Genomic DNA, 14,288 nt, shown 5'->3' with positions numbered 1-14,288 from the left:
CGGGAAGCATCGGGTTTTGGTGTCTGCTGCAGAGTGTCAGGGAAGTGGCTGCAAAAGGGTTTGTGATTTTCCTCCTGATCAGTGCTGGTTGTCATTTTTAAATAATGTCATAACTAAGTACATTTTGGAAATATCTGGGTAGTGATTGGCTGAACTGACAAACTGATTATTGTCTCATTATCTTCTTTCAGAGTTACACTAGTTTTCCTTTTTTTTAAAAGCATTTTGCTGTTCACTGACTTCATCAAAATAATGCCTTCTTTGATTAATTGTGCTGACAGACCCTTAAACCTAATTTCACTGAAGTCACTGTTTATTTTCATAATAGTTTCCAATTTTAGATATCGTTTAATGCTACTTAAGTGTTAAATGACATTTTAGGTGAACACTCTCCTTAGCCAAAAAAGAGCAGCGGCGTCAGATCTGTATGTGTAAGTGCAACGTGTGTGTGGATGGGGGGGGGGGTATTTCCAGTAATCAGTGCTTTGATGAGCAGGAGGGTTGTGATGAAGGCCATAGCTCTAAGGAAGCAATTGTTTTTCAGTCTGTGCGTGTGGGCATTGATTGTTCTGAGCCGTCTGCCAGATTGCTGTGATTCAATCAAAGGGTGGCCAATGTAACACAGTTGGAAAGAGCACGCTCTTCATGGTTTTTATTGTAAAAAATAAGTAAATAAATGTACCAGCAATATCTGTGTGAACCGAGCCAGCTTCAGCTTTCTAGCCAGGTTCTGATTGTGAGACGTCATCCCTGCTGTTGTAGTGATGTCAACCAGCTTACGGATAAAACGGTTCAGAAAGCAGGAATGTAGGAGTCGTGGTTTCAGGATCAGAGTGGAAGTTTCAGCTCTGAGGAAATCATGATCCCAGTAAACAAGGACAAAACACCTAAGGAGTCCTGAGGTCCCTTCTCAGGCGCAGGATGAGGTGGGGGAAGATCTCATCTCTTTACTGGGGTTTCACCCTTAATCCCGGTGATGATAAAGATCCACGCCTTTTTTCACACCTTGGCTCATGTGATGACTCGCATGATTAATAGGGTTAGTGACCCTCGGAACTATGGGAACAATCCCTACTAGGAGTTAAATACCTGGGACTCTCCACCATTTGGTTTTAGAACTGAAGAAACCTCTTGGATGAAGTCCATTTGACTTCCTTTTTTCAACCACTCAAAGAAGCCCTGACCTGGACAGCCACAACCTGCGCGGACACACTGGGAACATGTATGTAGCTTTCTGTCTCTTTAAGAATGTTAAATAGAAAATATAGTCCCAGGGCGCTACATTTATGTAGATTGTGTATGTAAGGAGAAAATAATTTTTTAACATCTTTCTGAGAGAGGAGCTGGTTAAGACTGAGTCAGCTGACTAAATGGTTCTTATCTACTCAGCTTGCGCACTTTATACAACCCCTTTCACTCATTTATACAACATAAGTTCTTTCTGTCTAACCTTCACACACATTCATATTTCAGTGAACACATCAGAGAGCAACTAGTACATCCCTCAGTATTAGCCCTGTGATGGAAGGGAAGGGGTGTGTGTGTGTGTGTGTGTGTGTGTGTGTGTGTGTGTGTTTGTGTGTGTTGGTGGGGGGGGGGGGTTGTACCTGTAAGAGGTGGATTCGCCTGTGAATCTGCTATTTTTGTTAGCAAACACGGTGTTAACGGGGCCTCACTCGCTGTGATGAAGTGATTCACAAAAATCACTGCGCTGATCCTCAGCAGCCACCCTCCACCACCTCCACCACCACAGCACGGCAGCAGCAGCTTCGACACGTTTGGCCGGCTGCTTCAGCACCTCGGAGAGCGATAGGCTGAACGACTTCAGCGGCGGCAGCAGCATCCAGGCAGCAGCCAATGAGAGAGCGCCGTTTCTCTCGCACATCCAACCCGAATAAGTGCTGATGCCCGCATCTCTCTCTCTCTCCCTGTCTCGCTCGCTCTTTGCTTTGCTGCTTTACTGAAGGAATAAGCTGCCGTCTATTTTTGGACTTTATCGTGGCCATGTTTTTCTGTCCCTCTCTCTCTCTGTCGCCGCTTTTTTGTGTTAATGTAGGTTTTTAGACCAGCGGGCCGGCGTGCTGTTTGATTCATGTCTGGGCGAGTTGTGAGCATCAAACAGCCTCCACCGTGTAGTTTTTTGGGCTTCTCAATGGAAGACATCTCTCCACTCGCTGCGAGCGAAGGAGTGCGGCACATATTCGCTTTGCGTGTGTATTCCCGCAGAGGAGCGAGAGACTCTTTCTGAATGAGGCTCTGAAGGGAAGGGGCGCGGGCAGCAGACCTGTCGGTGTTCGAGCGAGACCCGTTTGGCTGGACGAGCTCGTGCCGGCGGTTGTGGATTCCGTGGGCGGAAAGCCTTTTCACATTTTGATCTTACCCAGCAGCGAGGGTACGGGGGAGGTCAAGGTGGGATACATGGATTTCACAAGAAGAGAAGATTAATTAGAAGGTAGGAAACGTGTTTTTCCCTGTAACACCAGCCTTGTGAGGTGATGAAATATTAAAGACGCTCAAATAATTCTCAGATAAACGCAGGATCAGTCAGTACACAGCCACCTGCTCAAAAAGAGAGAAAAAAGCATTTTCTCCTAATGTTCAGGGCTGCCTCTCGGTGTGTGCTTCTGATGCTGCCTGGTGTTGGTGGTGTTGGTGGTGTTCGGGGGTGGGGGGGTGTTCAAGGCTTCCATTTTGAAGCTAAGATGGATGCTTGCGCACATTTCTTTTCCCTGCCTCCGTGGCCTTATCTCGGTTCTTATATAATGCTGGTGAACACTGGTAGGCCCATGCTGGGGCTACCAGTGCCGTCCATATGCAGCTTTATGTGGGGAGGTGCGCCATTTATACATGACTGCTGTGATGGAATGCCAGCTATTTGTGTGGCTGCACGATTTATTATGAAGTTTCTGCACAGACACCTAATGCAGTTGGCTGACTCTTTCTCTCGTTGGTATATTGCTGTAACCATAAGCTCTGGGGTGCTTTTCTTCACTTAATGAACATACAGTACCAACAGCTCAATGTGGACCTTGGAAGCAGAGATTTGCGCAGTAAAAAAAAAAAAAACCCACTCCCACCACCTAACCTAAACTCATCTTATTGACGTGTTCTGAAAGGGGAAGCTGGTCTTGTGACCTGCTTTCATCTGCATTTGCAGGCTCTTCCTCCAGGCAGGAGCTTCTTCAGTTGTCATTGTTACAAGTGGACAGCAGATTCACTGTGTAAATATCTATCTGGCCGGTTACAGGTTGTTTCTCATGGTCTAGCAGATAAGAATCCAGGTTTTTCACCAATGATCACCAATGATATATGTGTGATTTGTAAACATTGATATGATTGATATTTATTGTATGTTACTGCAGCTAGCAGGCAGCTAGCAGTGTTGCATCACAACAAAATTTTCCTGTAGCTTGAAAACCATGTTTGTCCACTGGGTTTTCTCCAGGAGCTTGGATTTCTTCCTCCATCAAAAGAAAACAAAAAGTGTCTGAATGCTGTTTGCAAAAGAGATACTGAAATGTCATGAATTTGACTTCCTCGTTAAAAGAAAATTTAGCCAAGCTGAGGCTTGGCTAAATTTTTGGAGGAATAACTAGCAAGAAGACCTTGAGAACTGTTGTTTGGGCCATTTTCATCTGACTTGCTTTTGCTTTCACAAAGTAGGAACCAGAGTGTCCTTTCTGGTTTCGAAAACTAACCTCACTTTCTAAAATCATATTCAAGGTCTTTGTTACTTAGAAACCCAAGAGGAACAAATAGAAAGTATATCTTGATAGGTTTTCCCAAACATTTTCTCATGTTTTCCCATTTTCCCTCACTAAAACAAATAGAATGTTTCTGATCTTAAAGATATCAAAATATCTTTGGACTCTCAACCAAATTTGTCACTTTTTATGGTTAAAAGAAGGTAAGGGGTCATTTCTAGACTAGTGTGAAGACCTCAAGCACCAAAGTGTGTGCGGTCCTTTTTGGACTTAAATAGCCTTTCAACCACATTTCATGGTTGACTGGAGCCGACAGTAGTCAAACTCAATGGGCCTCAATGGTTACTTTCTTTACTCTTTTTTCAAAAGGAGAAGTAAAAACTCTCCTTAGTCCTGTGCGAGAAAACTGTGAAAAGTCTTATCTGAAAGTCCGGCAGCCATTTGGGGTGTTTCATCTGGATACCTTGTCATGGCTGTAGGCTTCGGTTCATTCTGCTCTTGGAAAACTAGTTTGTGTATAACCCAACCCATTTAACTCAGGGTCCACTTACAGATGTTTTGGGGAGATTTTAACAATGTTTCTTGGTTTTCCTCATTCTCTCCTCACCAAAACAAGCCAAAGCTCAGACGTGAGGATTGTAGCATTTGAAATAGTAAAAAGAAAACTTAACTCATACTACGATTACTACGAGCCTTTCTTTCATCCCAGGATCTTTTTCAGAGACTGTAGCTCATTTTTCATGTTTGACAAGGCTGACAGCAGCAACCTCATGAAATTATCTAACTGGATGGTTGAATTCATAGTGAGGAAAGTCTCTTAGCAGAGGAAGGCGATAGACTGAACGCTCTAGGGGAAAGTTCACCATCCCAACGATAAATATTCTCTTTTGAGTCAGTGTCTTATGTCACTTCTGGTCTTGCAAACAGGCAAAAAATATTCATCATTCGTGTTCAATATTCATCAGCGAGTGGAGTGTTAAGTTGTCATGGTTGTGCAAAACTTTAGCGTCTAGGTCTATTCTTTGCTTTGATAAACCACTCCACATCTACATCTCATTCTCTACTGAGAGAAGACTGATGAAACTTCATCAGTTGAAATGAAATCGAACTAATATTGCTGCTTTTTTTTCTGTTGTTTGTTTGTTCACAGGTTCAAACTCCTCCAGAAGTGAGACGCTGACCCTTTCCAAGCTTTTTGTCTAGACTAGTCAAAGAGCTTTCCCCCACTACTTTCCACTGTACCCTGTTTCTGCTGCTAACTCTAACCAGACATCATGGGTACAGTGTTATCGCTGTCTCCTAGCTACCGCAAGGCAGCCTTGTTTGAGGATGGGCCGGCCACGGTGGGCCACTACACCGCCGTCCAGAACAGCAAGAATGCCAAGGATGCCGCTGCTGCAGCAGCAAAGTCCCTAAAACGTCCCTCAATCATCAGTGTGCTCCCATGGAAACGTATAGTGGCTGTATCAGCGAAGAGGAAGGGGTCCAAGAAATTACAGTCAGACAGCGGGGATGGGGGGAAAGGAAGCTCTCCGGATGGTCATGCAGCCGCCACCACCAACTCAGCCTCCAATAGCCTGAAGCTCAAGAAGTCTCAGTCCTGTGCTAACCTCTCATCCTATTCATCCAGCCAGGACCCAGCAGCCACCACTACCACTACCTCCTCCCACCTGCCCGCCTCCAAAACCTTGGCTAACGTAGCTACTGTCGTTGCCAAAAAGAATTCCCTCACAGGTTCTGGGATCCAGCCTTCCACTGCAGCTGGAACGCCAAAACGAGTCATTGTTCAGGTAACCTTCACTCTATAGCAAAAGGAAAACTAAAAACTCACGCATGCATAATTTGATCAAGTCTTCTCTCCTTCCCTCCTAAACACAGGCATCCACGAGTGAACTTATGCGTAGCCTGGGCGAGTTCCTGTGCCGTCGGTGTTACAGATTAAAGCGTCTATCCCCGACAGATCCAGTGCTTTGGCTGCGCAGTGTGGACCGCTCCCTCCTTCTTCAGGGCTGGCAGGATCAGGGCTTCATTACTCCAGCCAACGTGGTCTTCCTCTACATGCTGTGCCGCGACGTGGTCTCAGCTGAGGTGGCCTCGGAGCGCGAGCTGCAGGCCTCACTGCTTACCTGCCTCTACCTGTCCTACTCCTACATGGGCAACGAGATCTCCTACCCACTGAAGCCCTTCTTGGTGGAAGCAGAGAAAGAAGCCTTCTGGGACCGCTGCCTGGACATCATCAACCGCATGAGTGGCAAGATGCTCCAGATCAACACCGACCCACACTTCTTTACCCAGGTGTTTGCTGATCTGAAAAATGAGAGCAAGAAAGAGGAAGAGAAGACCAAGCTCCTCATAGGCCTTGACCGATAAGAGGGCGCCGGGAGTGGGGGGGTGGGGGTGGAAGGATAGACAGTGAATATGTTAAGGACAGGAAGACTAATGTAATCCAGTGTAATGTTACCTTTGAGCTGTAATGTTGTCTGGCGTCTCTACTGGTGGTGATTAACCAACTTTTCAAATGTAGAAGATAGAGCTCGTTGTATGAAACAGTGTTGATGATAAATTTACCCGAAGGCTGCAGTTAAACAACAAAGTAGATAAAATCAGGGTTGCTGAGGTGTTTCTCAAACCGCCAGTCATGTTGACTGGATCTGATTAGATTCCCAAGATTAACAGGCTACTTGTTGGCATTCAGCATCCAGGTCCCTGAGCTCAGGGTAACAAGTTTTAAAGCTGAGATACAATTGTTGAGATAAGATAAGAGGAGATAAGATAAAACTTTATTAATCCCTCGGGTGGGTTCCTCTGGGAAATTCGGTGATTCCCAGTAACAATATATCTGACAATGAAGAAAAGGAAAGTCATATTTCATCAAAAGCATGACTAGCAGAGATCATGATGTGACATTAACAGCATGATAGAGAGAGCAAGAGATCCATTGTACTTACCTTTTACCTTGGGTGTAAAGAAATTTGTCAGTCTGGCCTTTATGTTAAGAAATAAAGTCCTGACTAAGTTTTATTGTGAAAGTTAATAGAAACATAAATGGGTTTAGAGACGCCAGACAACACAGATTTAGTTACTGAGGCTGGATATATAAATATATATATATACTGTATATGTATACAGTATATATTTAGCATTGAGGCATTTTTATCTATAGAGAATTGAACCATTGCATGAGGTCACTTCATATGTCCTTGCACATGACCACTTGCTTATTGCCAACTCCGCTTTACCTTATTCCTAAAGTCCTTCCCAAGCTTTATTGCACTCATCAAAAGTGGTTCTGCAAGGTCCATTCACATAACATAAAGAGTATTAACTTGCATAGCGTGGATGAGATCAAGTCAACCAGATTGTTTAATTGGCACTCCTATTTATTGTACTGAAGTGGATTCATGCATCCGCATATTATATAAAGTACTGTAGTTTTAAAGGAACATTTGGGTTTATCCAGTCAAATATTCTGGGAATTAGGAGACCATTTGTCTATTTTTAAGAGGATGACATGCTAAACCTTTTGGCACAGATGAATAATTATTAAACAAGCCCTTGTGTAAGCTGTTTACAAATACGTGGGAAAATGCAATACTGACCCCTCCAGGGCACATTTTACACAGGGAATGAGCTCATTTATTTCTCTTACCCTGCACTTTCTCCTGCAGTCCATATTGGTGCTGACGAAAGAAAGAAAGAAAGAAAGAAAGAAAGAAAGAAAGAAAGAAAGAAAGAAAGAAAGAAAGAAAGAAAGAAAGAAAGAATACTTTTAAACGACTACACTCGTGTTGGGTGCATCACACTGTGTGAATGACTGGTGGTGATGGGTCATGGAGGATATGTTCTTATAGCAGATCATGTGATCGCTTTCTCGGCCAATGACTACACACATTAGTAATCAAAAGTAAATGTGAGTATGCTCCAGCTGTGGAAGTGCAGAGCCAGACACAACAATTGTAGATGTGACTTTTCTTCCACAACAACACTTTGATGTTGCCGTCACCACTTGGTACCAGAGACCTCGGCTGCTGTTTGAAGTCCCAACACCCACCCCTCTTTCTTCTGCTCATGGCTTTCCACAGCAACATGGACAAAATAAATCAACACAGATTCTCTCTCTCTCATTTCGATCGCTCCGGTCTGGTCTGAACCGGTCGTGTCCTGTCTGGTGCAGTTCAGTCCAGTTGTCCCATATTTAGAGACTCTCTGGTCCACTGACCTGATGGCTTACTTATTCACGGAGTTGTTTGACATGCATGTGTGCTTCTATAGGTTTCCTAGCATGCTGCTTTGTGTTGGGCATGCCATGCCTCATGTTACGAAAGAGACTGAGCAGTTGCTATGCTGAACTGCTGAAAGCTAGACTGAGCGATGTGACATCCAGGCGCAAGGACGATCCAATGAGGACAATATGTGAAAGGTTAGAAGTGGACATGCCATTACTATAAATCCATCAGTCAAGGCAAGGTCAAACACTTGCCCTTAAAACAGGTTTTTGGTATTCATGTACACAGAGGACTAAAAGAGCCCACCGAGATTAGCCTCTATGTCTCTTTGGTCACTTATTTGGTATGTCCAAAGAGAAATCTGAGAACTAATGAACTGTAAAAGCAAAATGTTTTACATTTTGGATCAAACGTAAATGCGATCTTAGTAAGAATTGATTTAGAAGGTAATTTCATCTCGTTTCTGCAACTATACCTGTTGAGCATGTTGCTAAAATGCATTTCATCCCTAATCCTACCCCTATGTGGCTCTACAGCAACCTATTGTACATTAACCATCTGAGATCTAAGCCCCAAACCCTAAGTTTTGTAGACAAGAAAAACAGGGGTTTTTTTGACAAACGTCAACACATTTTGATGTGTCGGTTAGAACCAATATGTTCTTTGTCCCCTTATTGCTAGAAAAAATGAACAAATATTACATATTCTGATAGTATAGGGTGATTACTTAGGCCTCAGAGGGTAAAGAGTACAATAGTTCTGACTTTTGGTAAGCAGCCATGTTTTCAGGCTGAAAACTTATAAAAGGCAGAATAAAATCTCCAGACTTCCTGTCTAAAAATGCGTGATCAAACAATTTCCATAATGTGCTTAAATCTGGTGCTTTTTTCTTCCTAAATCACCTAAAGTCCACCTTTAAAGACCCCACATCTTCAGATTGTATGGGTCTTTCTTGTTAGAAGCTTCAAGCCCAAAACTGAATTTTATGAAGAAGCTCAAAGGAATTATGATTCGGTTTTGGAAAGCTCCTCCAGAATCACAAGAGAGATTATAGAAGAGTTTTCAGTCTGTGTCACCAATAAATTTATGGAAAACTTTGATGGTCCATTACAGGACCATTGTAAGGGTAGTCCTTCAAAACATTATGATGGATAAATGGATATACTGATCCTATACATGTCCCCCTGAGGTGAGAGTGTTATCCTTGATGATGTCATATCTCTAAGTCTAACAACGGCCAATAAGATGTTTTCAGTTTTTGAAAACCTGCGCCCTGTCGGCAGGGCGGAGGTCTTGTGCCATATCATTCTAAGACTCATTATTTCATACAAAAAGAAAAAGAAAACAAAAAAACATGAGCCAAGAAAGACTATAAAGTTGTCATGAGTAAGCTTTTCATAATGTTGCTGCATTGTACATCCGACATGTAGACCAGAAGAAAAAGACTTTCTTTACATGGTAAGGAATACATGCCAAAATGGAAAGCTTGTAAATTCAATATACAGAGAAGTTGTGTGTGTCACTTTGCAAAATGTATGCCAAAATTGGAGTCATCCAACACTGGAGCATTCAACATTCAGTTTAATTTGTGTATAATAATATTTGGCCTTCCCTTGTAATATGAAAAAAACAAAACAAACACAGAAATGAAGACTTTACTTTTAAAAATGAGGAAATGGATTTTTAATCAAACAGAATGTCATGCCTCTTTCCAGACTCGTGTCTTCACAAAGCAGGAGATGTTTCATGTTCAGATGATTACCAACTGGGCTGCAGCGCTTTCATGCTCTGAAGAAAAACATGTAGCCTTGTTCCAGAGTCAGACCTCATGAGACAAATATGCACTCTATGAATCCATGGCAAACATGCTTGTTTACATGTCCTTCCTCCTAGCTGTTTCTGATGGGTTGAATAGTAGACAAGTAGCATATTCCTCAAAGGCATTCACAAGATGACTGTTGAATAATCCTGTTTGTAATTTGTTGTACTTGACGATCCAGAAGGATCTCTCTCTGCAGGCAAAAGGATAAAAGAAAGGTCAAATGGTTACAAATCATCAACTCCATAACAAGATGTATGTGAACTGTAATAAGTTAATGTTATACAAGAATTTGCAATTTTTATTCATGTCAGTACTTTCAGTATCTAACAGATTTAATAGAAGAATGACACAGTTTTCCAATTAAAGGGTAAAGGTTTGCTTAGCCCCACAACACAGGCCAGGCCTTTAGTTGTCTAATCTTACATTGATAAGGGCAGCAGGTGTGGTGGCAAATCTTAGATTGTAATTGATCCAAAAGTAAATAATTAATTCATTACTTAAAAGAATTCCATTAAACAAATTTCTCATTTCTAGCTAACAACGGTTACTGGCTTAAAGAACAACAGTTAAAGGCTAACTAACTTGATGGCTATTTGACATAAACATTAGCTAAAATATTCTCTAAATTATTTTTTATTAACCATAGCTGAGTCATGTCAAAATTACTTGTTGGAATGAATTCTGTCTGTAAAATGCAGAGGTGAACTGTGAATGCTAACAATAGCATTTGCCTTGTTTGTGTCACTATAATAAACCAGTAGCTGAAGCGAGCTATTGCTTTAGTGGCTAGTATTTTTTTTAAAGAAACCCTATCGCTGACACTTAATGGATAAAGTGTGCATATATGGTTGCTAATAAACAGCTAAATTGAAACAGGGAAAGCAAAACAACAGGTTTCCTAATGAGATGTAATTGTCCAACACCCATGGCTCTGTTAAATGGGGATTAGATGTCACTGTGGTTGCCAGTGTTTGTTCGTCACTGGTAGTCTCTTACAAAACAACCTTTAACCAAAGTATGTTCAGCAAAACACACCAAAAGTAAGGGTGAAGTAGATGAACATTTATCAAGAGTTTTAAGAACAGACACACTCAAGCGGATACAAAAAGTTATTGATTTATTAGAGAGATATGAAAAGGCTTTTAATGAAGCAACTGGTTGCTACAAACAACTTCGTGCTTGAAGACAAAGGCTACAGCTAACAAGCATAAAGTTAGCTTCTTCACCAAATAAAAACATTGGTCTTATCAACTTAGTCTGTTCAGTTCATACCTTATAGGGAATAATGTCAATAGGACTCTTATTTTTTCTTCCTTTTAATGCTAGGACAGTAAGATGTCTGTTAAATGTGACGTTATCTTGGGTGATGCTAGCTAGGGTTGCTACAGTAAATGTTATTGGATCTAATGGACAACACTGCTAACACTAGCTTAAACTCTGATAGGATCAACGTCACAGATAGTGTATATACAACTAAGTGGATGTGCTAGTGATAAAAGGGGCACTGCATTATTTAAAAAATTAGCTGCTTGGCCTTTTAGGTAACAACTGTTGGTTAAGCTAATGATTGTATCTTATGTTAGCGATGAGAAACACACCTTAACTCATTTGTCATGGAATGGCACCAATAAGGAACCACCTTAAACTCTGGAAATACGTCTTTCCACATTGTGAACAAACCCAAAGCTTGAAAGACCTTTTGTGCTGCATTACAGTTGCTAAGCTGTGATTGAACAATCATTAAACAAGCCGTGATTTTTCACAAGCGGTCAGCGCTACTCGTTCTCTGATACACTGAATATTCTATTTTCTGTATTCAGTACCCTTGTAGTGTCAGATTTTGACACTGATGTTAGGAGTGATGATTCTTAATGTGTAAAATTACCAAAATATTTATGACCACTTTCCACCTGCTCCAGGCCTGTCAGCTGTGCAGGGACAACAAAGAAAGAGAAAACTGAAGGTAAAGGAAAGCCGTCCTCTAAATGAACCTTTTTCTTGCAATGGAGAATGAAAGTATGAGTTGATAACACCCCCTCCGATTCATGCTCTCATTGATTAACTCATAACCATGTGCCATATTTTATCTTGCGAGACATACAAGACAAAAAAACAACAAAAAACAAAAGAAAAAAACTATTGTGTGACATATGCTTCTAATGATGAAGTTGGTTTTCCTTCCTTTTCATTTGTGAATCATATTGTGTAAACAAGAATCTTTGGTGAACAAAGTCAAGGCTACTAGTGTTACTAGAGTGCTGATGCTGCAATCTGTTACTATGTGGATGTATGAATATGTATGTGAGAAATTAAGAATACTTTGATCAACTGTTACAGGTACTTTATATAAAAACCTTTACAAGCATGGTGTTCTGTATTTTGTTCAGGTGTTATGACTGACATTGAGACAGTTCTTACTCGGACCACAGAAAGGCAGCAGAGAGTCTCTGAAGCTGCACATTTGAGGCAGCTGAAGAGGAGCTGGGAGGAAGAGCATCATAATAATTTTGAAAAAATGCAATTACTGCTCACTAGCTCCCTAACCTGACACTTGAGAGTCATTAAGAGCAGGTTTAATTTTTATTGGTGATAAAAATTTTAATACCAAATCCCTCAATTCATTGATTATTCTGCTCTATACATCTGACATAAAGAGAAACGTACTGATAATGCTAAACACTTAAATACTTGAACTTTAATCGTAGTTTCTGATGAGTTTATATTCAATTGAAAAACTGATCATACTAACCTCTGTAGTCTGATAAAAAGCGAGAAACAAAACAAAACAAAAAAACAACGGCTGCTAGGCTTCTGAGCATATCGTTAGCTTCATAGCATAAGTGCCTAAGTCATTGACTTAGTCAAATGACTTAGGCAATTATGCTATGAAGCTAACGATATAGTACATACAGTCCTTCTACAGACCTAGTTTTACACTAAACTGAAGGGACAAAAGACCCAAGGTATTACCAGAGACTTGTCTAAGAAAGAGACACAGCACAGCATCCTGATTTCAATCCTGATTTGACACCAGGGAGCGTTTGCAACTTTTATTAAAGAGGCTATGAAATTCACAGAAAGAGACCTTTAGGTCTGGTGAGTATAGCAAGTCTATAGATTATTTACAAGAGCCTAAATGGAAATATAGTTTGTTTCTTTAAGGTGGTGATGGTGGGGTAGCAGGCAGGCCAAGATAATCAACAAGAAGTGAGAAGAAGGGCAGTGGAGAATGGTCAGGTAGGCGAGATGCAGGTAGGTGCTGGTCGTGAGTGCAGGTGAACTGTTATTCGTGAGAGTTTATTTTTCCTCTGTGCTTACAGGAACCAGAGAGGATAACCATCCAACCATCTTTGAAGAAGAACATTTCACACCACCAGGATGGAGGCCCAAACTGGTCCTTAGATCCTGCATGGTGAGAAAATGACTAAGAAACAGACGAAAAGAGAAGAACGAGGCAGACTTACAGAACAGACCTCATATGACACAATATGACTGTACATAAGTCAGCTGATGTAACCTCTGACCTGCTTCCTTTGAATGCTTGGAAAACAAAGGAGCCCAATCAGTTGCTTTTCCCAGTGTAGTTGCCCCACTCTGGCAGGAATAACTTTGTGATTCCATTTTTTTAACAATAAATCACCATAACTAAATAAAGTGTGGAGTTGTCTGAATCTGAATCAAACACTAGTGAATATAGACGAGTCTAATTCTGTACATTTAAACTGAACTTAACTGAACTCTGTCAGCTAACCTTCCACCTCAACAGCTGAAGAAGTTACGCATGTTTGATCAAAGTTAGAGTCAAACTCAAAATTTTGGAAACTTAAAGATTGAAATGAAGTAATTAAAGTGCAGTAACAATCTTCTACTTCTTCCCTTAAAGCAAACCTTGCCAAAGTGTGGGGGCCGCCCCCTAGGTGGGGCGCAGAGCCATTGCAGGGGGGGGGCGCGGTATGAAAAGGGAAGAAAAAACCCCCAAAACAAACAAATGCTTGGACATGCTTGGGGCGCCCACACAAACGCAAAGCAGGAGATGAAGCATCGCTGAATATGTTTCCAAACCAACTTCATTCTAAACCAAAGACTAGAAAATATGGTGAAGCAAATCTTCCCTTTGGTTTCACCTGCACAGGTGCTGAGGTAGGTCTCCCTGCAGAATTGGTTTTCCCTGTGTTGGGAGCAGCACAGAATCTCACATTCTTGATTTTTAGTTCACAAACACTTGTTGTAATGACTAACTACTCCTGACATTTTGGAGGTGTTAGCTCTTTATACAGTAAAGTTACAGTGGGATACAAATAATATCAGGCTGGTCCTGCCACGATTTGTTCCCCGGTTCAAATACCGGACAAACAGGATCCCACAGCTGTTTATGTTTTTAAACCCATTTTGCACAGAGAGGCATTTTTTTGAAAAATGTATTGACAGCAATGTTGAATATTATTACACAGGAAAAAACAACTACACGTAAAATAATCACACTGTGACGCCTCTGCCTTTGTAAATGGAGGGACAGTAACTGTGTGTGTATGTAAG

General features: G+C 41.4%; 1 protein-coding gene across 1 annotated transcript; it reads left to right on the top strand.

Moving 5' to 3' along the window:
- The first annotated feature begins 1,940 nt into the window (after window positions 1-1,940).
- On the top strand, window positions 1,941-12,117 carry LOC146710633 (cyclin-dependent kinase 5 activator 1-like). The gene is made up of 3 exons (XM_085453232.1): window positions 1,941-2,452; window positions 4,855-5,494; window positions 5,583-12,117. The coding sequence occupies exons 2-3, from the start codon at window positions 4,979-4,981 to the stop codon at window positions 6,072-6,074; spliced, it is 1,008 nt and encodes a 335-aa protein (XP_085309358.1). The 5' UTR covers window positions 1,941-2,452; window positions 4,855-4,978; the 3' UTR covers window positions 6,075-12,117.
- Window positions 12,118-14,288: the final 2,171 nt, after the last annotated feature.

This window comes from Copadichromis virginalis, linkage group LG4 (genome assembly GCF_057382275.1).
Source record: "Copadichromis virginalis isolate Kocher_CV1m ecotype Utaka linkage group LG4, C_Virginalis_male_GT1.1, whole genome shotgun sequence".
Lineage (NCBI taxonomy): Eukaryota > Metazoa > Chordata > Actinopteri > Cichliformes > Cichlidae > Copadichromis > Copadichromis virginalis.
This window is presented reverse-complemented; position numbering and strand designations above follow the sequence as displayed.

What these genes read in the sequence shown, in the direction of transcription:
- LOC146710633 (XM_085453232.1), top strand. Translation starts at nt 4,979, where the DNA reads ATGGGTACAGTGTTATCGCTGTCTCCTAGCTACCGCAAGGCAGCCTTG. An exon ending in CAAAACGAGTCATTGTTCAG is followed by an intron (nt 5,495 to 5,582) that starts GTAACCTTCACT and finishes TCCTAAACACAG; the next exon opens with GCATCCACGAGTGAACTTAT.